Here is a 25,373-nt window from a genome sequence, read left to right on the forward strand (position 1 = left end):
GAAATATGAAGCCTTTAATTTTCTGGTTTTACACACAGACACACACATACAGAATTCAAATCGAAGATTTGGAGATGTTGAAGCTCAAACCAATCACTGGAATATCCCCTAAGAAACTGATGCCTTTCAAATTTGACTATAGCATTAGCAGGTTTCAGTCAACAGAAAATATTGGTATATTAGCTTCTCAAAGATTTCTATACCCATCACGTTCCTCAACCTAGTTCATACTGTAGTTCTTATATATTTCTCATGTAAAAGATAAAGATAAATCTGAGCTCAAAAAAACGCTTCTTTTCCACATCCAGCATGTCAACTGATCGTCTCTTCCTGCGTGCTACCTAGCATGGCACCATGTCTTTTGATGATCCGAACAGCTTCTAGGAGAATATCCTGCTCTGTGTCCTTGGTCTATAGCCATTCACAGCATGATAAGCGGTAGTTAGCTAGACTGAAGAAATGCCCTAGACTTTGAGCCAATATATAGAATCAGTGCCAGATTTACCACACTGGCATCATAATTATGAAATCGTTAATATCCCAATACGAATGTCGTTCACATGGAATAAGATGAACAAAGAATTCAATTAAGATTAAGTTGAATGAAAATGATGTGCTGACTAGACAAGCAAAATGAAATATTCCTTCCTTCTTGTAGCTTCAATATTAAGATGTGAACGTTTCCAGAAACAACTAGAGGTCAGAAATGAACCAATTAGAAGTTACAAAAACAATACAAATCCCCACAAACAGTAGGACAAATTGCCAACATTTTCTGCTAATCATTCTAAACCTTGGTGCGACTTGGCCCAACTCAAGGAATCAACTGGGACAATAATTTGTTTCAAGACTCATTTCAGAACTCAGTAGACATGGGTTTATGTCTTTGCATGCACACACATACATGCTACTTAGCAGATGCACTTGACTTTTTACTTCAATAGTCAGCCCAAACTCACCAAAGTTTCGGTTATATTCACTCAACATTCTTTATTCAAATCTGAAATCTGTATTCTTGAATATTCATTCTATTGAACATAAAATCCATCAAAATTAATAAAGTTGTTATAACATATATGTTGGGGAATATTATGAATAACATTTGTATTTGTTGCGTGAATTTAGTAAATTCTATATTTGCTTGTTTAATTTCTAGCCGACCAACTACTAAGACCTTTTATTAACCAAAAGACAACTCCTCTGAGAGGTTTAGTGAATGCAGAGTATCGTTTTGAAATTAAGTAGTTAATCTAGTTCCTTCTTACAACTATCAATGGCTTGTCACTTGTCAGCTGTGTCAGATGAAAAGGAGTAGAACATTCATGTCAGGTATGCCTGCTTAAGAGTATAGCTCAGCAAGAGAGGAAAAAGAAACTGAATGGAAGGAAATAAGTTCGGTAAACAGTATACGATACTTACTGCCCCAGTTAAGAACTTGACTAGACATCAAAGGATTATAGGAATAGAGTTTGAGAAAAACGAAAGAAATACCATCTGTTTAAGGTTGCATCCAAGAGTCAGCTCTGCATACGATCTTTCAATATGAGACAAGAAACAGTAAGGGGCCTCCTTCTCCAAAAATACATTTGGATTGGATCTGAGCATGGACTTTATATCCTCTGATATTTGTGGAATCTTGTCTATGTCATCAATTTGTAGGGGAATTTTTCTCAACATGGAACGCCATTTGGCCCGCGATTTATTTATGATTATCTGTAAATGGCAGAAAGATGCATTCTAATCACTGCTCTTGCTTCCTGACTCTCATAGATAACTTTGTAAGTTGGACAAGATGCAATCTCAAGATATAAGAGAGCCTGGGGCATCATTAATACTAGTAAAATGCATTCCAGAAAGGTTATTTGGTTCCATCAACCACGCATTTGCTAATATAGCTAACAAGCAAGCTGCAAGTCAAATCTTAAAGTAACTCGAAGAGATGGTGCCCGTCGAGGAAAAAAAATGCAAGTACCAGAACATACACAAGACAAGCAAAAAAAAGAAAGATGAGAGATATTCAGCATACCTGGCTGGAAAACAGAGAATTTGGGACAACAACAGGAAATTTTTCTGCAGTCAGCAATGATGTAGTTGTAAGACCCATTTCTACCACTTGACCTTCTACAGATCCAGCCTGCATCAGTGGAAAATCAAGACAAAACAGGGGAAAAGGAAAACGTGAACAAAGTCAATACCTGAGAACGGACATATCGAAACATCATGTTAAAAGCGAGGTAAACAATGATTATCCTTAGGAACCAAAAATAGCTGTCTGATTTTTATGACATTTCTTTCTACTGTTGCACATCTCAGGAAAACCCAGTGTCCATGGCTAAGAGATGAAAAATATTTCTTGTTCACTTTTTGAGAAACACAGCAAAGAAAAGGGTTGTTTGCTCCTCTGAAACACGAGGTACTAGCTAGCAGGGCTCAAGCACAATAGCCAGATTACGCTAATAATTAAAACCCCACGCAAGATCAGATCCAGTATATTACCCTGTCATAAAACCATGAGTTGAAAATCTGTTTCCTACATAAAGCCCTTAACTCAGCTAATTAAGTATCATAAAAGTATAAAGGATCCCAGAAAGCTTTACAATTAAACTAACAACAACAAAACATTAAATAGGAACTCTTAGCTAGTTCTTTGAACTCTAGATGAGCAATGGAACAGTGCCAGAGGGAGCACACTAAAAAGTTCTCATAACTAAAAGATGTCACAGAAAAAACCAATCTATCAAAATCGTCTAAAGAAACTGTTTGACATACTTTAATCGTATCACCAATTGAAAACGGCTGAGAGATCTGTACAGACAGACCGCTAAGGACATTTCCAAGTACATCTCTAGCTGCAAAAGCAGTAGCTACTCCTGTATGATGGGTAGAAAAGGCTGTAGTCAGATTTTGATATTTAGCAAAATAGGAACATCAAGAATTTCTAAAGCATTATTACATCAAATTCTACCACTACTAGCCCAACAGAAATTGAAAACATATATTATTACCAGCCTGCACTAGCTATGGTTCTATCTTTATAACCCTTTCCATTGTCATGGTCTTACTTATCGGCAAATGATAATACAGTTACGCAGAAGACTTATACATGAACAGTACATCCTAGATTTATTGTGGACTGAGCAAATGAAGTTATTCTGTGAGCATCTCTTGCCCTAAATATTCGATATCACTGCAGACTGAAACCAAAATATATTTGCAGTTACTAAAAGTGTCTAAAATACCAGACCAACATGCAGGATATAATAATCAATGTTGTATAAAGGGATTGCACATTCAATGTATAACAGTATAGGTTGTTTAAAATATTCACTAAACCTTTATGGTTGACAGAAATTATTGGAAGAATGTAGGGCAGTTGAAGAATACTTACCTCCTATGCCTCCCACAGTCAGAATAGACTGCACAGCCACTCCACACGCCTCGGCTAAAGCCATTGACCCAATGATAAAGAGTCCTAGAGATGATATTTTATCCAGGGTTAACAACTTATCTCTCTGGACACCTTCTATGCTCTTAACAACCAAAGCTCGGGCAATGACATTCGTTTTCCAGCGATGCAGAAACCAGACAACAGAAACAACAAGAGCACCCTTCCAAGCCTGTGCAACATACTGTGAGGCAATAACAGTTGGAGCAACCATTTCACCACTGCACAATGTAACAAAATCAGTAAAGAAATCCTACAGGCTCATAAGAGCTCCACCTCCAAAATAAGCAAGGCAGAAAATAGTACAAGATAAAGGCGAACTAACATTTGCAAGAATGCCATGAAAGTTATGAAATATCTAACTGGATCCTCCAATGCACCCCAAAAGCTTTTCTCATAAGGAACAGGTGCCCACAATGAGCTCCCAGCTAACAAAGCACCTGGACCTTGCACTGAGTATTTATGAAACCGCCTGAAGAGCCTTGGCAGCAGCAACCACGCCACCAACGTTCCAGCCAAAGTACCACCCACTGGGACAATTACATCTCCAAGGTAAGGATGAGTATCAAGCCACTGTTGAACATGAGGAGCAACTTCATCAGACGCCTCTTTCGCCTTTTCACCTGTATATTTCACAGCCTCAACAGTAGACTGCCACACTTCCTTAAGTTTCCCAATCCAATCATCCCCACCAATACCCGCACTACTCACACTTGTCCCACTTGCACCAGGGTCAGCTATAACATCCGTGCCTTGAGGAATGCCACCTTTAGCCTCACTAGCTGACGAGAAAAAACGATGATTAAACCAAAGGTTGATCCCAGCAAAAGAAAGCCCACCTTGAAAGCCTGAATTTACTCTATTCGGAGACCTTGCATCAAGACGCCTCACCCTAGAATACTGAGAAAAAGTGGCAGAGCTCAGACCCACCATTCCGCAACCATTTTGATCAAATCCCTGCACATTCACATACTCTCTAGTGTGATAACATTTGCTTGTATACGCAGCACATGGTCTTATATCAAATCGTGAGGCAGATTTCACAGAAGAACAGAAATATTTCAGCCTTGAAACTCTCATAGCGGCCATTTTGCAAATACTATGTGTCCCTAGCAGAAACTCTCTTATGAACTCACATAGATACCAAAATCTTTCCCCAATCTGCGAATAACAAAAATAAAGGATGAAACCATAAATGAATGCCCACAATTAACGCAATCCAAAAAAAGAAAAAGGGAGGTCGTTTTCACAATTTTATGCATGCGAAAATCTTGCAAATATATAGAAAGAAGTCAACCTGCTTATTTTGTAGAATCTTCAGCAGTGGAATTAACTACACAGCTTAAGAAGCAGTTCAGAATCGAGAGAGAAACAACAGAGGCAGAGTGCTTGCGGGCAAGACACAGAAAAACAGGAAAAAAGAGTAAAAGGCAGACGAAGAGAGAGAAAGTAGACTGGACAACAAATCAAGAAGACAGAAACTTATTAATTTCATCATTATGGTATTACCTTACATAAATAGTAAAATTCAACATGCTTCCACGTTCAGAAAACCTGAATTATATGTTTGCATAGTTTTTCGAAGAGTTGTCGGAGTATTACATGAATCGGGAAGATGCAAGAATATTAGTTGAAGATGTTGTGAGCATGATTTCCCTGTTGTTCTCCTCCCCTTGATTCGTAAGGTAAACAACATTCTTAGATGATAATTATTGCATTTATTTGTTAGGTGCCCAAACGGGCATCATTTAGAAATAGATTAATTAAGATGATCAAACATCATTTACTCTTTTAAAATATTGCGACCAGATAGTGCCCATATGTCTAAAAATAAAATTAATCTAGTGTACTTTTTTTTTTCATAGACCTCAATCTATTGAGTACTTTTTGAAGGATCGGTGATTGAATGTTCAAAGTCAATCTCTATAGTAAGCTTGTGGTACTTTTTTTCCCCAATGACTTAAGAAATTCCTAATTATGATTGTTGAACACACATGAATATAAGTTTTATGAAATAATTAAATGGAAGGTGAAAAAAATGGCTTTGAGAATTTCGGGTTTTCCTCTTTTTCCTCCCCTTTCTAATTTTGAAGTTTCTCCCGTTTCCAATTTTTAAAAGCCGAAAGATTGTGCAAATATTGCATGTTAATGTGAAATTCTTCCTTTTTTTTCTTTACAAACAAAGCAAGAATGGCAAATGGCTAAGATCACTGGCCACAACACATTCCAAACATCTATAAGAAAAACAGCCCAGTAGCCCCCAACCGATTTAAAAGCCCATGTACAGATATCAAACTCAGTGCAATATTTGTGTTCATTCCAGTTTCCAAACTACAGAAAGAAGAAACTAATCGCTCAAAACCTTGGATTCAGTCCCCATGCATTTGGACCTTCTCTTAAAGTTGGCCTCCCAATCCACACTAACACTGATAGATCCATTCTCTTCTTTCGCTGCTTTTTTCTGTGTGAAGGATACTTAGTTATCTTCATTCTTGTGGTGTTTATTCTGGAAATACCTTCATACAAGAGAAACCACACGTCAACTTGCTCTCGTTCGAGAAGATGCTAGCATATCATCTCAATAGCACCTGGCAAAATGCTAAACTTTTCTGGGAGGCACCCTAAATATTCCCCATCAGACTGGACAAAAATACTGCCACTGCTGACAATCTCCTCAACTTCAATTGAACATGCACTGCCAAAAAAAAAACTCGTGTTGTAGGTGAGAATATCATGTTGCACAACACCTCCAACAAATATATTCAGCATAAAAACAAGAGATGCAGCACTTGGGTTCAATAACCACTCGTAACTAATAAATTGTAGGACGGAGAAGGATAGACAACCGCAACCATAGCTTTAAAGTGTACCTTCTCGAAGACACGTTTTTCACCAACAAGTGTGTACCATTGTATAGCTTATGCAGTTGAAGGACAAAGTCATACCACTTGAAGTCCTGAAGAATAACCACCTGAACAAGTATATCGCAGTGAAATTTTTGTTATAACATTTTTCTAATTTAATTTTTCTTCTATTGTGCATTTGTGGGTGGGGAGTTTTGAGGTGAGGCCGCATTAAGCGAAACAGGTACTTATTCCACCTCAAAGTTCCTACTAGATGGGTGGGCATTCGGTGTAATCTTCATTCCACCACCAAAGTATTTGCCATTCCCAATGCAAATAGCTGTTACCTGGGGGTAAACTTTCCAATCTCCATTGTCAATCTCGACGAGATTGACAAATGGTGTAAAATTTATTAGGAAAAGTCAAAGGAAATGCAACATAAACTAGTGTAGACACAGAAAAACTCAGAAAAAATTTCTAGATGAATACCTTTATTCTAAGATCCTTGTTATGATGACCAAAAAAGGCTTGCAAAGCACCTATAACATAACATAGATTTCTGAACTTCTTGTATCTTGATGCGTAATAACCAGCCTTTGCACTCCTGCAAGGTTGAGAGAATAAGATACGTTGACCAGTCAAGGCCACAGTTTTATGTAATGCCAACAAATTTATGCTTACAAATGAACGTCGGCTACATTTATAAAATAGTGTGGTTCTCCACTTTCTCCAGTAATAACTCCAACATCAATGTGAGATCTCCTCCCTGCAAATAACTTAGAATGAGGATCACAAGAACCAATTAATGCCATAGGGTTGCATTTCAGTACGATTTGGGCAAAGTCAAATATCAGCAAAGAGAATCCTCATAGAGCAGCACAAGCAGACTACCTATAGCAATGCGTTCAATAGCATCATGAGGGTCATTTTTCCTGATAGGACAAAAGCAAGCATATAATCCGATTAACATTCAAGTGATCTAAGGAATTACAAGTCAAGAAAACCTCATTTAGGAAAACGAGAACCTGGAGATCGAACTGACCAGCCAAATGTTCGGGCAAAATCAGAACCAGTTCCCAAGGGAATAAGCTGTAGAGAGGACAACAAATCCAACCATGCTCCCAATGATTACATCCCTCAATTTAAAAAAGAAAAAGAAAGAATTCCACCTCACAAATAACTCGGTTAATTGCATTTACTTACCCATATATTGGGGGTGGCAGCACAAGGACTTTAAATATAGGGATAGCAAAAAGTACTCGGGAATTAATTTTTTTGGCAATTGTAGGACTCCGGCCATCGGATTTTTAAAAGTGGTCGGAAGTTGTTTACGTGGACAAAAATTAGGGATTTTTGCTAACTGGGTATTTTTTTTATTTTTTATGGCCACGTATGCACTTATATGAAAAAAAGTAAAATCATATAAAATTAATTTTGAAAGTTTCTATTATGTGTATAATTATAAAAATAAAATTATTATTTTATATAATAAATTAAAATAAAAAAATTAAAAACCACCCCCCCCCCCCCCGCTACCCACCTACCAATCCCCTCCCCCATTCCAACCTCAACGCTGCCGCCGCAGTCCCCTCACAGAGGAGGGCAACAGCGTGGAGGCAGGGCATGGTGGCAGGGGCAGAGGGGTGGGAGGGGGGGGGGAGTGGGTCAGTATTTTTATTTAAATTTGTATTATTTTCATTTCTATGATTTAAAATTTTCTATAATATTATAATCTAATATTTTATAATTTTAAGTATTTATATTTTATGTATATATATATTTAAATGATATATTTTAAAATGTGTAAAATTATGTATACACACTCAGAGATGCGGTGCCACGACAGTTAGCATATAATATGAATAAAATTTTATTTTTATGCAATTTGAAATTTTTTTCCATGTGATCGGTTATGCGGGCAGAAGAGAAATAAAAAAATATAAAAAATTCAAATAAAAAAAAAATTGTTCCACAGCATTGCTTATATGGCAGGGTTTTTTCCATTTAAACACTTATTGGGAGTTGATTTTATTAAAAAAAAATCCAATCAGCAAAAGCCCAAAAATAAAAACCCTAATTTTTGTCAATGTAAGCAAAGTCCTGCCACTTTTAAAAATCCAGTGGCCAGAGTCGTACAATTACCAAAAAAATTTTAATGCTGGGGTACTTCTTGCTACCCCTATATTTAAAGTCCTTGTGTTGCCACCCCTAAACAATATATAGGGCAACAATGCAATTAAGCGCAAATAACTATATATCACATATGAAGAAAGGTTATTGCTTACACCAAGAGCGGTTGTACGGACAGCTTGATCATGACTAGAAACAGGTTTCCCGCCCCAGAAAAAGCCATTAACAACCTGCAGTTATCAGATTAACAGGGCGCTGAGACAAAATGAGACCACATGTAGTACTACCTAAAGAGTGTTTGACTTGCATTAAAATGACAGCTCATAAGAAATGACGTTACCATGGTTATTTAGTTATGAAAGAGAAGAATTATGCTTAGAGCCAGAGCCTACATTCTAATAATCAAAATCCACCTTCATCATGACATTAAATTATTCAAAAGTATTGGACTTTATTGTTTGAGGACAACATAGGTAAAGAAAAGGGTCATGGCCACAGTTATGAACTGCAATATGAAGATAGCATATACATCAATCTCAGCACCTCACTGATTATCTATGCATCCATAGACTCACTATATATGTGCTCCAACCATCAATTAGTTTCATACATGAAGCAAAGCAAAATATATAAAGAGTACTGGTGGCAACTAATTGTACTCAGCGCAACAAGTTCAGGAGTTCACGCAGCTTATCTTTAACCATCTTCTGGTGAGAGAAAGATATGCTCATGCAGAAATGGAAACTAGTTTTGGTAAAGGACAAACAACAAAATACACCTCATGTAGAGTCCCATCGCCTCCAACGGCAATGACGGCATCAGCACCCTCACGTATAGCCTGGCAACATACTATCACTCAATTTCCACATTTCCACACTTGCAGTCATAATTACAATAGCCAACTCTCTCACCTCCCTTGTAATGTCAATGGCATGGCAAGGACCAGTAGTCAAAGATTCACATATCTGGCCATAATATCAGGGGGAAAAAATTGATAAAGTTAATCAAATGCAAGTCTAAAGAAGAATTTGTGCAGAGCTGTAAATATTTTACAATTACCAATCAGCAACAAAACAGAGGGCCAAATGACGCCATATTCCTAATTTTGCTGACAACAGCAGAAAGATAGATCTTATGCCCATCCCATGCTAATGATGCTTCTCAATGGTCAGATGAAGTTACAACTAAGAAATTATTTTAGTAATCTATGAGAAATGAGTCCCAAATGCCAAATTCTGAATGACTTAACATAAGACAGACATGTTTTGGATATAGAATTTGTCATGCCAAACTGCTCATTCATAATATACAGTTCAAAGTTGTAGGGCTATTTTACAGAATCCTACACTAAACTGCAAATTGGTAAATCAATTAAGTGTGATAATAAAACTTTAACTGCCAACAGTAACAGAAATATACAAGTTTAATGTAGATATGTTGGTGTCAAGTCCTATCATAACAAGGAAGACCGAAATGCGGGGCAAGACTGCTAACTATTCTTTTGTGAGATTCAAGGAAGTTATAAGCAAGAAAAGGTGGTTTAATTTTCAGAAACTCATTATAGGCCACCGACTGAAATGAAGCAGTTCAGAGCTCAATATTCTATCTCCAAAAATATACAAACAGTCCTTCAATCAAAATTTTACTCACATTACAATCAGAACTAAGGCGAGACCTTAAGTAAGGTAACAGTTTGTTCCACTCCTTGCCAGTCCTTCCATTAGCTCCTGCAACGATTTCAACCACTTATGCCCAGTTTAGATCCAGCATTTAGCAGATAAGAGTGAAAAGGAGAGGAGAGGAGAAATTAAGAAAGCTGGATCTTCCTCGCAGTTTGGTTTCTAACAAAGTAACTATCAATTTTAACAATTATTTAATACAAATGAATATCACAAACCAAATGAAACAATATAAGCAGTAAGAAAAATCAATGAGGCTTAGAACTTCAGAGACAGATACAATACACCGCACGTCGGTGAAAGCATATGTTTCGCCTCTGGTGTTAGTGAGCAGCCGAAAATGCACTCGAGACTATGAAACGTGTAAAATTGAGAGAGACCTCGAGGATTGACGACGAAGACGAGGTCACGCCGGCGAGAGGTGGCGCCACCACTGACGGATGTACGGTCCGCGCCGAGATCTGGAGCCAACGGTTTCTCTGCTCTGACAAACGACAGTTTAGCCATTGGCAGGATCGCCACAGCGCGACATGAAATCATGTCGGAACGTGAACAGTTGTATAAAATTAATACACAAATTTACAAATAAACTACTGAAAATGTTGTGTGTGTGAACAAAGAGATTAATCACGAGAGAAGAGAACACAAGGAGCAGCTCCGCGGTTGCTTATCATTTAGGGGGTGGGACGAGGTTCACTGTTTGGCAATCTTAAGAATCATCGACCTTCGTTGTCCTACAAGAATAAGAACACCCCGAGTAAACAAAGAAAAAAGTCAAACCATGTTTGTTTTACTTATTTGGGTTATTTCATCTATACAAAAAATAATTAAAATATATCTAATTCTCTCAAATATTTTTCTTACTTTCCAAAAAGAAACCAACGATCAAAATCTAACCTAATATTTGCATCGGCGTCAGTCATTATAGGTTTAATTTCAAACTACACATTCTTCTTTACTCGGCCCCTGCAAGATGCGATATTTTACCTAGTTACAGGCAATGGAATTGGTGAACAGAACATAAGTAGTCAAATGATCCGATAACAGTACTTCGGAATTGAGGAAAACAAAATTTTCAAGAATCAGCCAACTAACGAACAAATAGCCACCTCAAAGTGTCTAATAAGAAACTTGACAAACTTCATTTTTCAATAAATAGGACGAGCCCAGTGATGGTAATAAAATTCACAATTCCTTCATGAATGAATTCTATTTCTTCTTGGTTCTTTGCTTCGATCTTGATTTTGAGTCAAAATGATGAGCCTTGAGCTTCTTCTTTCGCACCTCCGTTGCGGGACCACTACCTTCTCTAAATGGCATTCCCATGAGAGCCAGCAATCGATATGCTTCTTTATCGGAACTAGCTGTTGTTGTTATGCAAACATCCATTCCCCTTGGCTTACCAAGCACATCATAACTTATCTCTGGGAACACACTCTGTTCACGGAAGCCAATGCTGTAGTTACCATTTCCATCAAAGCTATTAGAGCTCACCCCTTGAAAATCCCGTGTCCTGGGAAGTCCTAAATTAATTAGCCGGTCAAGAAACGAGTACATCACCTGTCATCAACAAATGAAGATGAGTGCAAAGCAGATGGCTGCTCAATGTAATTGCTTCAATATCAATAGGTTAAATGTCAATTGGCAGCAACTAGAACGATGACCTTTTTGGAGAAGTGCATCACTTGGTGGATTATGCATCCAAATAAAAGCAAATCAGTTGTTTTCAATAATCAACCATAGTTTTCCCTCCTGATAAGGAGCATAAAGTGTTCATTCTCGCACATGCCCTTTGACATTCACCAGAGTTGAGCAGGGGGAATGCATACGTTCAGCTGCTGAAGGCACCGGAATTGCTCTCAAAAGTTTCCCTCATTTTTAATGTCAAAATATCTCCTAAATTGTGTAAGCAAAAAGAAATATCACTTATATGGTTTTCCTTTTTCTTTTCATTGATAAGCATCAGTTGGTTGATCATGTGCGAATGTGCACTAGAACCTCTATCACGGCAGTCAATCAGTCAGCCTATTAAGGATCTCTATACTGAATGATACACCGTGTTATCAAGTCAATCTATTACGAAATACCACCAAACACAACCAAAAATTTCAACTGCAAAGAGCAAAAATCATGCAGTGGTAGGAGTTGAAACAACTCACATTTCCTCTAAGGGTGACAGCAATACCAAGTGGCTGGTCTTCTCTAATCTTGAAAGTGGCAATGGCCTTCTTTGCTCTTGTCTTAACTGGTCTTTGTCCAGTAATAAGTGCCAAATCATTCATTGCTGCTTCCAAACCCTTCGCATTCTGGGCAGCATCTCCAATTCCACAGTTCACTACAACCTTTTCAATCTTTGGTACCTATACAGCTACAGGGGAAGATCAGGCACCTTAACCATGAATGTGAAGAGTTCCAAATATTTTCTGTAAATATCTCAGAAGCTTTGGAATAAAGGTCACAGATAACCATACAGCTTTCAATTAAATAATCAACATGTAATAACAGCATTTTGTCTTTGATGCATAGCACCCTGAAAATCATATTTGACCATCCACTGAAATGACAGAGATGTTTTGATGCCTAAACTATTTTTGAGCCACTCAGACTCAGTGGTGGCATTTTTGTGCAAGATGCAACTTGGTTAATCTTTGCCTACCACAATGCCACACTGTCGATTGTTCCAAAATCAGTTTACCGAAATCTATTCTCTTAGCAATTAGAATTGATTCCCACAAAAAAGCTTTGCGAAAACATCAACATTCATGTGGAAAAGAGGAAATTTAACAACTATATCCACATGGGTTCAACCAAAGGGTGGCTCCATGATATTCTTTAACAAGCAAAATAAATGAAAGATAAAACTTACACCAACATTACAGTTGCATTCAGATAAAAATAAGCAGCCACATCATCAATTCACCAAATTAAACACATTACCACAGAAATATACACGCTAACCATTCGTGGAATGCAACAATCCTAAATACTGAGCTAAAAAACTAAATTCAAATACACAGAAAAATTCCAGAAATAATTGATACATAAGCAAATAGATAATGAAATTTTCAACAGAAACATGAGAATAGCTGAGTAGACCTGGTGAATGTTGGTGTAGTTGAACTCTTCTTTGAGCAAAGGAATGATTCTCTCGAGGTAAACGGTCTTGAGCCGGTTGACTTTCTCGGCTTCGGTTTTCTCCACCAGGACAACCGACGACATGGCTTTGACGGATAGGCCACCGGAGCGAGGGCAAGAGAAGTTACCGGAGGGCAATCGAACGAAGAATTGGCCGTGGAATGTGGAGGCGGTGGAGTGTAAAAGCGCGGGAGATAACGCCATTGCAGCTGAAGCGAGGTGCTGCTCTTTGGTGTTCTCTCTTGTGTGGGTTTGTATCGGATGAAAAAGAGGATAAGAGTAGTTCGGAAAATGGGACTCGCTGTCGATAAAATTACCATCGTGCCTCCTGCCGGTACAGACCAAATTATTACCCAAAATCGATCCAAAATAAATATGTTACACAAACATATATAGTGTGATAGATTACTTTATTTTGTTATTATTAATTAATTATATATAAAATATATTATACTTAATATATAATCAATTCAATCCAAATTAAAATTTCTGCTTTTACCTACTCATAAAAACATAAATTTAAATTGATTTGTGTACCCCTAAGTTAAACTCAATTTGAATTTGTTTACGTTCGCACACATGCTTAAATAGAAAAGAGATGTTGAGCTTTTATACTTAATTATGCTGTCGATAAATACTTGTGCTATGTTTTATTATAAAATTCTCTTTTAATTTTAAAATGATATGCAAATTAAGAAAAATATTGTATGATATAAATTCATAAAATAAAATAACTAGTTTGTAAGAGTCACACCACTTGATATATAACCTTCATTTCATCCAAATACTGATGACAAAAAAGGTCATAACCCATTATGCGAACATCACAAAAAAAAAAAAAAATGAATTATATGTTATCACATTGCATTCCATAGTGTATATAACGAAGAATATAGGATACAAAAGAAAGAAATAATCATAAGTGTACTTAAATTTTTAAAACACTATATATATAGTGTTGGAATATGACATATCACACTTAAAATTAAAATTGAAATAATGAATTTATAGCATGGTGTTACAATATTAAAAAGGTGTTAACAAGAATGATTTGATGTATAAAAAAAATAGAAAAATTTAATAATTTAAAAGTTAAAGTTTGTAACATATAGTTTGGGATGATGAAAGGAAAAGTAGTAGTCAAAATAAGTGATAATGTGATATTATTAATTTCAAGCATTGCTTTAAATGGTGAAGTTCAGGCAACAAATAATGGTATTATTATTATTATTATTATTATTTTGTAATTCGTGACAGCTTAATATTTTTGTTCTCATATTACTAATAATTAATTATTTCACAGGCGCGTGGTTTCACTCTGTAGTACGGAGCGTGAATCGCTCTCCTATTTGGGGAGGTCTGTAATGGCTGTCGCTAACGTCATTTCCTCACCCTGTCTCTAAAAATTCGTTTCATATCGCCCCCCAACCCCACCCCGACCCTGGTCCTGCTCTCTTCCCTCGTTTCACAAACAAATCCATAATATATATATATATATATATATACCTACATATATATATATACAGGTTCCATGTATGTATGTATATATATACTGCTCCATATCCGTACAAATAGTCTACATATAGATGTTTGAGATTACCACTTTTGTCTTTTTCCCAACACATGATTGATCGGTTAAATAGGAAAAGAAGATTGCGGAAATTTTAAACCCTATTTTTCCTTTTTATGGTTATCTATCTCGATCCATGTATAAATGGAAACCGTAGGTTGATACCTTGGTTAGGTTAGATTGTAAAGGAAGCGAAGGGTGTAAAGTTTGTTGGGGAATTTGGGGTTTTAGTGTTTCAGGATTAGGGCAGAAGGAGGACGTTAATTTCAACTATTGTGTATTGGATTTTGGTAGGATTAGGGCATTGGTCTTGGTTGAGGTCGATCAATTTAGCTTAAGTATTAGAATTGACTTGAATATGTATTGAACCAGCCCAATGAATTCAGAGAGAGTTACAGTTCGGAGGATAGGAATTTGAGGTTGATTTGATTTTCTGGGGAACGGTTCCTTCTGTTGTATATGAACGGTTGAGTTAGGTTTGGTGGTGTTGGAGAGATTTGAGTTGATTTAGAGCATTTGTTTGGTTGTGGAAGTTAGTTTTTATTGGAAATTGCAGAATGAGCTTGGGATATGAAGATCGGAGGTCCCTGGACAATGGTTCTGAAAAACTTGATGTGGTTTTAACGTAATTATCTTGCTTTATGTCAAACTATCTTGAGTGATGATTATAGTTTCTGATGGTGAATGACATAAAGATCTTTGATGATTCAGGAAGCGGAAGATATACTATTCGAGAGATTTCCTATTGTCTCTGAGTAATTTGGATATCTGCAAAAAGTTGCCAAGTGGTTTTGATGAGTCTCTGATAAGGTAAAGAGCTACTGAATAGTCCCTAATGCTATAAGATGGCTTTCACATCGTAAAAATAATTGATATCAGACTTCCAGTTATGTGTTTTTCCTTTATTGACTTGGTAGTTTATTGTGTTGTAATCTCTCACCGTTCTTAGAAGCCTCCTTCATGTTTTGAGTTTTGACTATGTGTATCTGTTGTATTTGAACAGTGAATTTGAGGATGCCCTGCTAAGACTACCAGATCGACCAAGAATCCCAGGGAGCTTGCCAGTGCATGGTTTCAGGCGTATTGAATATGGCTCATCTCCACCTACGCGGGGGGGTTCTGGTAGTTACCCTAGAGGCACTTCTGGAAAATGGGGAAGCCGTTCATCGGGGCGAAGTGATCGAGACAGTGATTCTCAATCAGACAGGGAGTCAGGTTGTGTTCAGCTTTCCTCTGTAGGCTTAAGAGACATATATATTCAGTTTTCTGGTTGCTTTAGTTTTCTCCTGCACTATCAAATCTGGCTTTCAAATGAAGCCTGCTTGAGAGCTCTAGTTGAAGGAGAGTGCGGGAAAGCCATAATCCTTGTAAGCTGATTCACCATAGAATTTTGCTGTCTGGGATGAAAGCAGCTTCATTGTGAGGCACATGAATTGTCCTTGATCGCCATGTCTCTTCATCGGTCATATTCCCTGTTCTTAGGAGAAAAGATATTGCCAGATATATGTTTTTTTGGTTTATCCCAAGTCATTTATAGCAATACACTTGCTCTATATTAAACCTCGTGGAGTGGATCTGCTAGTCATGCTATTGATTGACAAGAATGTCTATCATTTCTAAATGTCAGCATGTATCTGCTGGCAACATGATGAATCAAAGAACAAATGCTGGTGTGAAACCATAGGTTTATGCCTTGTTTATAGTAAGTATATTTATTATATTTGCAGTTGGATCTGAGACACAGAATGAGGATGGGATCATTTTATACCAAGCACAATAAGAATTAGAGAGGCCAGAGAACAGACTTGGGATGCAATGGCTGCTAAGCATTTTCTCCATTCTTTAGTTATATTCTTAGTTAAAGTGCTGTGGAGAAACCTTTATACCCATTGAACCCTGTTTCCATGGCCACTGAACTTCACAATTTATCAGATATTTCAAATTGGTCAACCAAGTTCCTAATATATTCACTCATACTATGGGGCTGGAATAGACTGAGGGTAAAATATCTTTGTGCGTCGAGTTGCATGCAAGTAGACAGCTTTGTTTCCAGTTAGGCAGCACCTGAGAGGAACTAATATTTAATTACTTAATCAGTTTCCCATGCTTTCTGTTGGATGAACCTGTGGACTGAATCCATGACCTATGTTTATGATAATTTCTCAACCATCGTTTGCCTCTCTTTCTCATGGCTTCTCGCACATTGGAGCTTAGGCCCTGTAAAGAGAAACCCATTTTCTTGGATCTTGCTTTATCATTATTTGTGCTACCTACCACACAGTTGCTGTGATTTGGTGGGTATTTTTTCAATGAAAATCATCTAACTTTTGAATTGTAGTGTGGGAAATTCTAAATATTCTTATATAAATAAGATTACAGCACCATGGAGAAGGCTGTAAGTTTTGTGTATGTGTGATATCCACATATAGTAACTTCCCCTATATGGTGCTTCTGTTCCTTCATTCCATCATTCTTTTTTCTCGTCAATATGAGTTTTGGATTTATTTTATTTTTTCTATTCATTGCTTAATAAGTCTTGTGTAGATTCTGGAAGGTGTTATGGTCATCAATCTCGACGCTCTTGGCAGACTCCTGAGCATGATGGGCTTCTGGGAAGTGGTTCATTTCCAAGACCCTCTGGATATGCAGCTGGGATCTCTGCTGCAAAGGTGCAAGCAAATGAGCACCATCAACTTGGCAGGAGTAGTGAGCCATATCATCCTCCAAGGCCTTACAAGGTTAAGTAATTATTGTATTTTACGAACAAAATTCTAGTAGCTCATTTATTTTATATAGTTTTCTTTCTTTCCTCCCCTTTTATATTGTTTTTGCGTTTATCTTTTTATTTATAACAAATTGTTAAATCCCAGAATGATTGCAGTTGCGTCAACATTATCTCATGTAACTCATAATCTTTCAGGCAGTTCCTCATTCAAGAAGAGACACTGACGCCTACAACGATGAAACTTTTGGTTCAGTAGAGTGTACTAGTGAGGATAGAGCAGAAGAGGAGAGGAGGAGAAGAGGTATTAGTTTATTCTAAATGGGTTCATTTGTAGTTCCTATTTTTGGTTAATTTATTGTTTTTTCTAAATGCAACTTCTTTTCAGCTTCTTTTGAGATGATGAGGAAGGAACAGCAAAAGGCTCTGCAGGAGAAGCAAAGATTACATCTAGAAAAGCACGAATCTGGTGGTGTTTCAGACCTTTGTGAAGTGTTGGTGAATAGCAAAGAGGAAAACAGTGTCAATAATGATGAAATGGAGGTTTCTGCTGCAGCACCCATCTTGAGCAATGATTTAGAGAAATCTTCTTTTGTTTCACACTCTCCTTCATCAAGACCACTTGTTCCACCTGGCTTCAAAAGCAATACACTGGATAAGAGTTCTGTATTGAAATCTCTGATTCATCCTTCTTTGTCAGAGGTATGGTACTTCCACATTGCTTTTGCTTTTGGCCTAATTTAGTTGGTTGGAGATGCATGTATCCCTTTGCAATGTTTATCCATGACATGCTCATAATTTCCATGATTAATGTAGTCCAACATCTTCATTCTTCATCTTTTGTAGTCTATTTATTTAGTCTAACATGTTTATTTTAGAGCTTTCTGCAAAAGTTTCTATTTCTCATGGATGATAGCCAACAAGAAATGGCTTTATGTTCTCTTTGGCCTGGTCTGTTGGTCTTCTCTGGTGTGTTAATTAGATGTAGGAGCAAGGTCACTTTTCCTTCCTCCATTAAAACATAGAATGTTGCCAACTTATGGACATTGGGTAATTTATTGATCCTTTATACTGCAAGCTGATGTTCCTAATATTGAGAGAGGTGTTTTTGGCTTGTTCGCTTTGGTTAATTTATTGATTGTCTTTTACTAGAAGCTAATGGCCCAAGGTCTGTCAACTGACTGCATTTTTACCTTTCTGCTTGTGTTTTTCTTCTGCTTTGCTGCCTCTCAAGACGCTGCTTCTAATTTGTTATTCTTGCATTTTGGGCCTTCTCTTCTTAAGACCAGAAAACGGGTCCACGGTATTTCCAATTTTCCTTGGTGCCCGTGTGGGGGTTAATCAGGTTATGAATATTATCCTGTTCATCATTACTGGTTTCATGTCTCTGATGCTACGATTTCCATTTCAAGTTAGGTTGGATAAGTTTTTGGATCATGAAAGGTGTGACATCTTAATACTGTAAATGGTCAGTGGAATTGTCTTGATCTCCAATTATGTAACACGCAGATTTTAATCTGTTGTATTTGAAGTTAAGGGCCTCATTGAAACAGGGGATAACTGGCTTGTCATACAAGGAAATGGTACTATCTAATTTCTTCCGATATATGAATATCATGAGTAATTAAAGAATGTGCACGATTAGAGTGTACTATGACTCTGAATCTCCAAAATAACTATCCTGGAGAACTGGATTGGCATGAGTATGGAATCAGAAAGTTGAAAGAGGTTCTCTTCATTTGCCCCATTGGATCCATTGTGCTGCCACAGAGGCATTTCCCTCTACCCTGCTGACCCTCCACTCCACACACACTGAGACAAAGCAAAAAGCAATTGAATCCAAGTATAAGGCATTACTACAGAGGTTTTGGAAAAATCCCTTTATCCAGAAATGCATCATGTAGTTGGTCTGTTTCACTAGGATTCAAACCCGATGGTTTGTGTAATGGCTGGCGTATAGGCCTCCATGAAATCATGCTTGTTATCTGAGCTTTTCTCTACTATAATAGAACCTTAAGAATTAAGAATCTGAATATCATGAAAACAGCAAAGGGATGATTGCAATTGTTGGTAAAACAGAAATTATGGACTCTAATCAGCTGTGATATGAATTTGGGGATGAATTGGTACTTCTGTGTGGTAACCGTTATTCTGTCTGTTTGTTTGAAATGTTTAGATATCTTGTGCTTTTACAGGTGCAGAAACCTGTAAAAGGGAAACGCCTCGTAGATGCTGGACAGAATCTTGATCAAAATACTAATAATGGTGCAGAGAGACAGTTATCTCAAGAGATTAGTGTAGTTGACAGCCAGCCTCCAGAGAAGGCACAACATGGACTCTTTTTGAGCAAAGGGGGGAATGTGGGTTTAGATGTCAGTTTAGATGTGCCCATTAAGAAGAAACCTGGCATGGAAGATCAATTACTTCGCCTTTCAGGTCATTTAGATTCTCATGGAACCCTGGATGATCCTGAAATTGCTGAACTCAATGCTACCAGGGTGTTCAACGACAAATCTGTTCGTGATTCTGATAGAAGTCATTCAACCTCAGTTCTGGAAAAGATTCTTGGTAGCACATTATCTGTGAATGATGGTCATGCTAGTTCAGCTGAGGTAAGTGAAAGTTTAAATGCATTCCTGGTGGATGTATCGTCTCAGAGTGCTTTCCTAGTCTATACACTTATCTCCTATCTATTGATGAACAAACGGGGGTTTATGCTCAATAGCTGATCTCTAGAATATCCTCTAATTGCAAGTCCAGCTGGATTTTCTCCTGTATACCCATAGGAAACTGGCTCACCACTCTACATTGAAATTCATGCAACGACATTTATTCGAATTCACTGGCATTCTTGTGTGACCCAGACTCATAGCTGGTTAATGCATATCCTTATAAATGTTAAAACATGTCGTGCCCCCTTCTTTGGAAGGTAAAAGAATCTTTGTAGTCCACCTAACCTACTAAATATCATGATGCTTCTCAGATGCACAAATTCGTCAGTTATATTCTTCATTGTTCCACCATATGTGCTTGGCATGTTCTTTTTCTGTTCTACAGTATAAAATAAATATCCTATTCTTGATTCAAGATTTATGCGAACATTGTTACAAGTGTTGTCCATAAAGATTTTGGTTAATATATTTCCAAAATTCTTGAGGTAATTTCTTCGAAGTCTGGATCATTTGGATTGATTAGATACAGGAAAACAAACACAGCAGCTAAAAATCCTGAAATAGGAAAATAAGTTTTTGATTCAGAATAATGTTCATTATAAATTCTTAAATAACATAAGAATCCACATGAATAGATTGTTATGTTACTGTTATATCTCATTCATTTTGAATCATCAGTAGAAGTTTCAATTCAATTAAGATTGGATCCTCCACCAGTTTGCCACCCCAGGGTAAACCCATCAGGAATATGAACTGTTGAAGGAACTAACTATTCATGATCACAAGGATGCCGTTTATGGTGCCAAATATTTGACCTTCAAATGGTAAGAGAGACGGGGCATTTGCTCCGTCAAAACAGAAAGCCAAATACTCGAGCAACCAGGATAGGCTGGCTGGTACTAGCCAATATGTGACACTTTGGCCATAGTTTGTGATTTACATTGGAACCTTTTTTCCATAAACAACTATAGCGGTTGCCAGTGGTCTCCTAAGACTTACCTTCATTTATTTGAGGACAATGTGTTACATTTTGATGAGACTTTATTCACATTGTTATGAATTGGTTAATGAGTTGGGTAATTTGATGTCCTCTGTTGTTTGCTTGCACTTATTGTATTAAGCCTTTCCACGATCTTTTCCTTATGAGATAAATGATTTGTGTCGGTTACTGCTAACTTCATTGGATTTGTTTTCATCAAGCATCATGATAGTAAACCTGATGGTACATGGAGCCCCAATTCTGTCCAGTCGTCAAAGTTTGCTCAATGGTTTTTCGAGGAAGGTATAATTGCACCCTTTACGTTTTGATATAGCAAACGTCTTGAAAGTATTCTATTTACATATGGTTTTAATTTTCTGCTTCAAACTCTGCAGAAGCAAAGGTCCCTGGTGTTGTTTCATCCACCAGCCCAAACGGTCTGCTATCATTGATAGTCAGTGGTGATAAAGGCAAGTAGAAAGTTTCTGATGCAGAAACAGGACAACTCTTTGTGCATGATGTCTCCTATAAGACCTTTAAACAATCTAATAAAATTAACTTGACATGCTATCTGCAGCTGATGGGGTATCTGACCAAGCATGCATTAACAACAAAGAGGAGGGGATTCCGACTGTACTTACGTGTGAAGACCTTGAACAATCAATTTTATCAGAGTACCATGCAAAGACGACAAACGTGCAACCATGCTTAAGAAACTGGGGTACTACTTCTACAAATACCAATCAACCAAGCACACGTGCTGATGATCACGCATCTCTACAACTGCTCTCTATGTTGCAGAAGAGCACAGACCAGAATACTACTACTGTAAGCTCTGATGTTGATATCAATTTGGCTGATAAACAGCCATCTTCGCAAGAAAATGATTTGCCCGCAGTAGCCAACAAAGCTCAAGGGGAAGAGAACAATAAGGTTATACCCAATTTGGGCAAGACACTCACTCTTGAAACACTATTCGGAACTGCTTTTATGAAAGAGCTACAATCAGTTGAGGCCCCTGTTTCTGTCCAGAAGGGCTCAATTGGGACTGCTGAAGTTGATGCTCCAGATCCGCATGGATTACCTCTTCCAATCACTAATAATGACATTGCTTCTTCAACACCTGATGAAACTGGGTTTCAGAGACCAGGTCATGACTTCAGTGCACCTTCAAACCATAGACAGCGTACAAAACTGGGTAAGGCTGAGAGCTGGCATGGCTCTGAGGACTCCACGATTGGAATAACTACATCAAAGCTTCATACTGAAGCAGTCCCCAAGCACTGTGGGTTGGAAAGGGTTGTTGAATTTCAACTGCCTGAAGAAGAGAACTTAATGTCTGCTGGTGGCACTCAGGATAAACGGATGCTGGCATTTATGCCGACTGGTAATTCAATTACCAATATAAATCTTTCTTCAGATATACCCATCAACTTATCCGATAAACTTGCTGCTCTCGGTGCTTTTGTTAAAGACAAGCGACGCATCGAAGGTTTAGAAACTCTGCCCTTTGCTCGTAATTCTTATGAACAAATGGAGCCTGAAATTGCCTATGGCAATGTTCAGGTGCAGCACTCATCGCCATTGTTTCAGCCGCAAATGACCAAAGTGAGGCAGCCACCATATCCTCACTTGGAACCACATCATGCTCACATGAATTCCCGTATGAAGTTTTTGGGTCCAGAGCCCATTAATAATCATGATTCTCCAGCCAATCACCAATTTTCTTCAAGTATGATTCGGCCTCCTTTCCATCACCCAAATGTAAGGATTGCTGGATTTGATGTTCCTTCTCAACAGTCGATGCTGCATCAGATGCAAATCTCAGGGAACAATCCTCCACACATGTTACCTGACTTTCCAAGAGGTGGTCCAGTCTCCCAGCACAGCAACCAAGCAACTGGTTTTATCCAGGAAATGAATCAAATGCAAGGTTTCCCTTTTGGGCCCCGTCAACCAACCATGGGCAGCCGTGGTGCGCCAATCCCAGGTAAAGACTCTAACTCTACTAATTTTAATTTGTTTCACTATAACGAGATAAAATGGGAGATATTTATCTTTCCTTCTTTTAAAATTGGCTTTTAGAATAATCAGGGATATCTTTCCCACTACACTTCATGCTAGCATGAGAATCATCTAAAGATCAGGGCAAGTTACTACTTTTTTTACTTTGTCTGAGGAGAGGTGTTGGTAAGTGTTACTTTGGAAGAGCAATAACGTTAACTGGTATTACATAAGAACTCGAAAGAATTAAATAGACTTTGGTTGTCCAGCATATAGAGTTGCTAGTTTGATTTATCTTGAATGTCTTCTACCTTTATAAGTGTACCATCCCAAGGGACAGCCCATCTTTTGGAGAACTACTCCCTACAAGTTCTTAGGCCTATCAAATATGATCAGTTAGGTGCTCTTCTTAGCTTGCCATTGTGTCTTGATAGTTGTGATATATATAATTCACCTCAACCTCACTGACTTGGAGCTGAATCAGATCTTGAGAATAAGAATTGTTTTGTTGAATAGATTTTTCCAGTTCTTATGATTGAACAAGTGCTTGATATTGATTGCGCAGCCAATCCTCCTGAGGCTCTCCAAAGGTTTATAGAAGTGGAGCTCCGGGCAAACTCAAGGCAAATCCACCCTTTTGCTCCTGGTCATAGCCAAGGGATGTATGGTCATGAAGTAGACATGGGTCTTCGATACAGATAGTTGATTACATTACACTTGGTGGTGCATCCTTGTTGATTGTGAATATACCGTCTTTGCAGAAGGATCAGGCATGTGTCCCGGTGACAAACTCTATAGAATGTAGTTCATCTGTCTGTAATATGGGATGACATTGAAATTGTGGGAGAATATATAAGGGCTTTCTTGGTGGTCTGTGTATATGGAAGATTGCGACAATTCAACAGTGGTGCCATCTCTCTCTCTTTCTCTCTCTCTGGGGTTTTCGTTTTACCAAAGCATAATCTCTTATGGTGCATACATCCACATCTGAATTTGCAGTGACAGTTGATTTCCCATTAATCCTCATCATTAGAAGTACCTAAGCCTTACTCTTATGATATGCACTAAACACAGCGTCACCATTGTGAAGTTTCTGAAGCCCATAGAAAACCTTTTCCTTTATATTTTCCTGTTGCGTTCATATGACAAGCGTTCATCCTAGACGAGGCCAGAGCTCACTTTAAAGTACTTGCCCTTACAAACAAATTTGCAGGTTATCAGTACCACTGTTGGATTAAGAAAAGGTTTTAGACATGGTATTAACCCTGTCTATGTTAAAAGAGTCAAAGAGCAAGCTCGAAGTAACAAAAAAGCTCTCTCAAGTCACAGTGCATCTACATCATGCAAAGAAACTTCTCCTACAGTAACACAAGAATACACATCCATCTTGTTGTATAGCAGGCAAACTGAGGGCTCAAGGGACAAGCCTTCTAAATTTCTTACATCTATTTCAGTTGGTTGAACTTCACAATAGGGATTCCACAGAATGTACACTCCAGCGAATAGAGAGACTCCGAGCTTTGGAGTCTCGGAGAGTTTGTTTCTAAGAACTCCAACCAGAATCCTATTCCGCATCCTTTTGTTTACGTGCAGATGAAAATTAAAGCTCTCCAAGCATAGACTCATGTTAACCTAGGAGCAGAAATTAGCTTTATGTAGAGAATAACCAACTTTGTCGGGGAGCGGGAGTGGGAGATCTCAGCCGCACACGTGGTGGAAACCGGTGATGGGTTGCTTGCTGATGTGTCCCGGTGCCTTTGGATGGTTAAATCGTTTCCCAACCAAACTATGTTGCTATATTCTGAACTACAACCCCAAATGCTTCCTCCTTGTTAAGAAATTATTATATGATTTTAATATTTTTATTTAAATTTTATAATAAAACCAATTAAAATACTTTTTTAAAATTATGAATTATATATATTTTTTAAATTTTATTTTGTAGATTAAAATTTTCTATAAATTATTTATTTTACTCATCCTTAATTTTTTTATATTTTTTCAAATATTATTTATTTAATTTTTTTGGAAAACGATGTAAAGTATAATAGTAATATTCAACTCACTGTCTAGAGACATATAATTATTTTTCATTTAAGAAAATTATTTATAATTTTTCAAACAGCAAATAAATATTCGTAAATTATACAAAACATCAAGAAAATTAACTATAATTGACCCTATTATGTTAACT

General features: G+C 37.5%; 4 protein-coding genes across 9 annotated transcripts; 1 reads left to right on the top strand and 3 right to left on the bottom strand.

Moving 5' to 3' along the window:
- Nucleotides 1–77: 77 nt before the first annotated feature.
- LOC105172936 (Mechanosensitive ion channel protein) lies at nucleotides 78–5,191 on the bottom strand. Of its 5 annotated transcripts, XM_020696610.2 has the most exons (8): nucleotides 4,955–5,145; nucleotides 4,743–4,833; nucleotides 3,771–4,606; nucleotides 3,389–3,666; nucleotides 2,770–2,870; nucleotides 2,027–2,134; nucleotides 1,492–1,713; nucleotides 78–411 (listed from the first exon to the last, which is right to left on the bottom strand). In XM_020696610.2, the coding sequence occupies exons 3-8, from the start codon at nucleotides 4,532–4,534 to the stop codon at nucleotides 313–315; spliced, it is 1,572 nt and encodes a 523-aa protein (XP_020552269.1). In that variant the 5' UTR covers nucleotides 4,535–4,606; nucleotides 4,743–4,833; nucleotides 4,955–5,145; the 3' UTR covers nucleotides 78–312. The 5 variants fall into 5 exon arrangements, with proteins under 5 accessions (XP_020552269.1, XP_020552271.1, XP_020552266.1 ...); XM_020696612.2 differs by lacking the exon at nucleotides 4,743–4,833 and having other exon boundaries at nucleotides 5,048–5,191; XM_020696607.2 differs by lacking the exon at nucleotides 4,743–4,833.
- A 465-nt stretch (nucleotides 5,192–5,656) lies between these two features.
- LOC105172959 (sphingoid long-chain bases kinase 2, mitochondrial) lies at nucleotides 5,657–11,134 on the bottom strand. Of its 2 annotated transcripts, XM_088882119.1 has the most exons (13): nucleotides 10,995–11,134; nucleotides 10,478–10,831; nucleotides 10,069–10,145; nucleotides 9,330–9,383; nucleotides 9,197–9,256; nucleotides 8,574–8,648; nucleotides 7,331–7,377; nucleotides 7,180–7,220; nucleotides 6,970–7,054; nucleotides 6,778–6,892; nucleotides 6,546–6,668; nucleotides 6,316–6,416; nucleotides 5,657–6,140 (listed from the first exon to the last, which is right to left on the bottom strand). In XM_088882119.1, the coding sequence occupies exons 2-13, from the start codon at nucleotides 10,635–10,637 to the stop codon at nucleotides 6,011–6,013; spliced, it is 1,068 nt and encodes a 355-aa protein (XP_088738245.1). In that variant the 5' UTR covers nucleotides 10,638–10,831; nucleotides 10,995–11,134; the 3' UTR covers nucleotides 5,657–6,010. The 2 variants fall into 2 exon arrangements, with proteins under 2 accessions (XP_088738245.1, XP_088738247.1); XM_088882121.1 differs by lacking the exon at nucleotides 6,546–6,668.
- On the bottom strand, nucleotides 11,131–13,511 carry LOC105172948 (Ribosomal L5P family protein). Its single transcript, XM_011094573.3, has 3 exons — nucleotides 13,194–13,511; nucleotides 12,257–12,457; nucleotides 11,131–11,657 (listed from the first exon to the last, which is right to left on the bottom strand). Exons 1-3 carry the CDS (start codon nucleotides 13,434–13,436, stop codon nucleotides 11,307–11,309), a joined length of 795 nt encoding a protein of 264 aa, XP_011092875.1. The 5' UTR covers nucleotides 13,437–13,511; the 3' UTR covers nucleotides 11,131–11,306.
- Nucleotides 13,512–14,638: 1,127 nt separating this feature from the next.
- Nucleotides 14,639–24,110, top strand: LOC105172966 (chorismate synthase). Its single transcript, XM_011094596.3, has 11 exons — nucleotides 14,639–15,427; nucleotides 15,514–15,612; nucleotides 15,806–16,017; nucleotides 17,347–17,540; nucleotides 17,723–17,828; nucleotides 17,913–18,226; nucleotides 19,720–20,136; nucleotides 21,397–21,478; nucleotides 21,571–21,645; nucleotides 21,753–23,165; nucleotides 23,745–24,110. Exons 1-11 carry the CDS (start codon nucleotides 15,360–15,362, stop codon nucleotides 23,879–23,881), a joined length of 3,117 nt encoding a protein of 1,038 aa, XP_011092898.1. The 5' UTR covers nucleotides 14,639–15,359; the 3' UTR covers nucleotides 23,882–24,110.
- Nucleotides 24,111–25,373: the final 1,263 nt, after the last annotated feature.

This window comes from Sesamum indicum, linkage group LG1 (assembly GCF_026168435.1).
Source record: "Sesamum indicum cultivar Baizhima isolate 11 linkage group LG1, ASM2616843v1, whole genome shotgun sequence".
Classification (NCBI taxonomy): domain Eukaryota; kingdom Viridiplantae; phylum Streptophyta; class Magnoliopsida; order Lamiales; family Pedaliaceae; genus Sesamum; species Sesamum indicum.